Source organism: Galeopterus variegatus, unplaced genomic scaffold (assembly GCF_000696425.1).
Source record: "Galeopterus variegatus unplaced genomic scaffold, G_variegatus-3.0.2 Scaffold6397, whole genome shotgun sequence".
In the NCBI taxonomy this organism is placed as follows: domain Eukaryota; kingdom Metazoa; phylum Chordata; class Mammalia; order Dermoptera; family Cynocephalidae; genus Galeopterus; species Galeopterus variegatus.
Genome location: NW_007732508.1, coordinates 78,211 through 79,437, shown reverse-complemented (window position 1 = coordinate 79,437; position 1,227 = coordinate 78,211). Strand labels below are relative to the sequence as shown.

At 44.2% G+C, this 1,227-nt stretch overlaps 1 protein-coding gene across 1 annotated transcript in view; it reads left to right on the top strand.

Moving 5' to 3' along the window:
- Window positions 1-382: 382 nt before the first annotated feature.
- Window positions 383-1,227, top strand: part of LOC103606231 (calcium-activated potassium channel subunit alpha-1-like) — a gene marked incomplete at both ends in the record, with an annotated part of 78,943 nt that continues 78,098 nt past the window's right edge. The window contains one exon of the mRNA XM_008590820.1: window positions 383-494. Within this exon, the coding sequence (XP_008589042.1) occupies window positions 383-494 (112 nt within the window). The remainder of the gene's footprint in view (window positions 495-1,227) is intronic.

Genomic DNA, 1,227 nt, shown 5'->3' with positions numbered 1-1,227 from the left:
GAAGGGTGCCACGTCGATGTACTTGATAGAGATGTGTGTGTGAATGGATGCATATGTATGTGCTTTGTTTACAATTATAATTACATTAGAAAGTCAAACGAACATGACCTCACTCAGTTTTCCCTACGAGGCTGTTGGAAACCACAGAAAATGTACTGTCTGATCTTTCTCCAAGGCTAACATAGCAAATGGTCACTCTCTAGAACAAGCTGAGTATCCAACAAAATAAACATGTGATTGGTGTAGAAATGAGAAGAACACAGCCTCTCCCTGTAGACTCCCACAAAAACCCAAAGTTTATTCCTCCGCAGAAGAGTGTAGACTGAATGCTGGCACCATGCTTCTGATTTTTTTTTTTCTTCTTCTTTCTTTTCCCCCCTAGTTTATTGCAGCCAATGACAAGCTGTGGTTCTGGCTGGAAGTGAACTCCGTAGTAGATTTCTTCACGGTCCCCCCAGTGTTTGTGTCTGTGTACTTAAACAGAAGTTGGCTTGGTAAGTCAACCTCTCTTCCCTTCTCCTTCCTGGTTCCCGAGCCATGGCTGAAATCTAGGTGGTGGGGGGTGGGGGCTGGGCTGTTTCCATACAAAGAAAGTTTTATGTATTAATGTGAACAGCTCTCCTGGAGTTTTAGAAGTTGATGCTGACAGTTCGTTTTGGAGCTAGCCAAGAAGGATTCGCAGTTAGTGCTTCAGGTGATACAGTTTTATGATTGTTGAAGCCCAGAGGTCATCACTGTCACAGCCAGGGACTCTCTGTTAATGGCTTTGTCACTTTTCATTCAGGAACTTGGAGTCAGGACTGGATAAAGAAGCCTATTGGGAACAAGGCCAAATTCCTGAGTGGCTGGTTCAGGTGCCCCAGGAGGCCTGCCTGCCAAAGTTAGATTCTGTCTGCTTCTGAGTTTTATGAAGAGTGGTCTGCATGATTTATCCGTAGCTGCGAGTTTGTTGGTGGGGCAGTGTGAGGTGAGTCACCTCTCACCTTGTAGGAGACCCAGCTCCCTCCCTGTGTGAAGGGGAGAGTTTTTACTGGTGTTGTACTTGGCAGGTCACTTTCTGTATCAGAACAAGGACCATTTGGTGAGAAAAGTAACTTGCTCAGAGGATAGAGCGGAGAGCTTAGAGAAACAGCTTCAAGGTTCTCTTTGTTGCATTGATTGATTATTTCCCTAAAGTATTGTAATCAGTGAAAACATTCAAAGATGTGTAAAGAAAACGTTAATCAT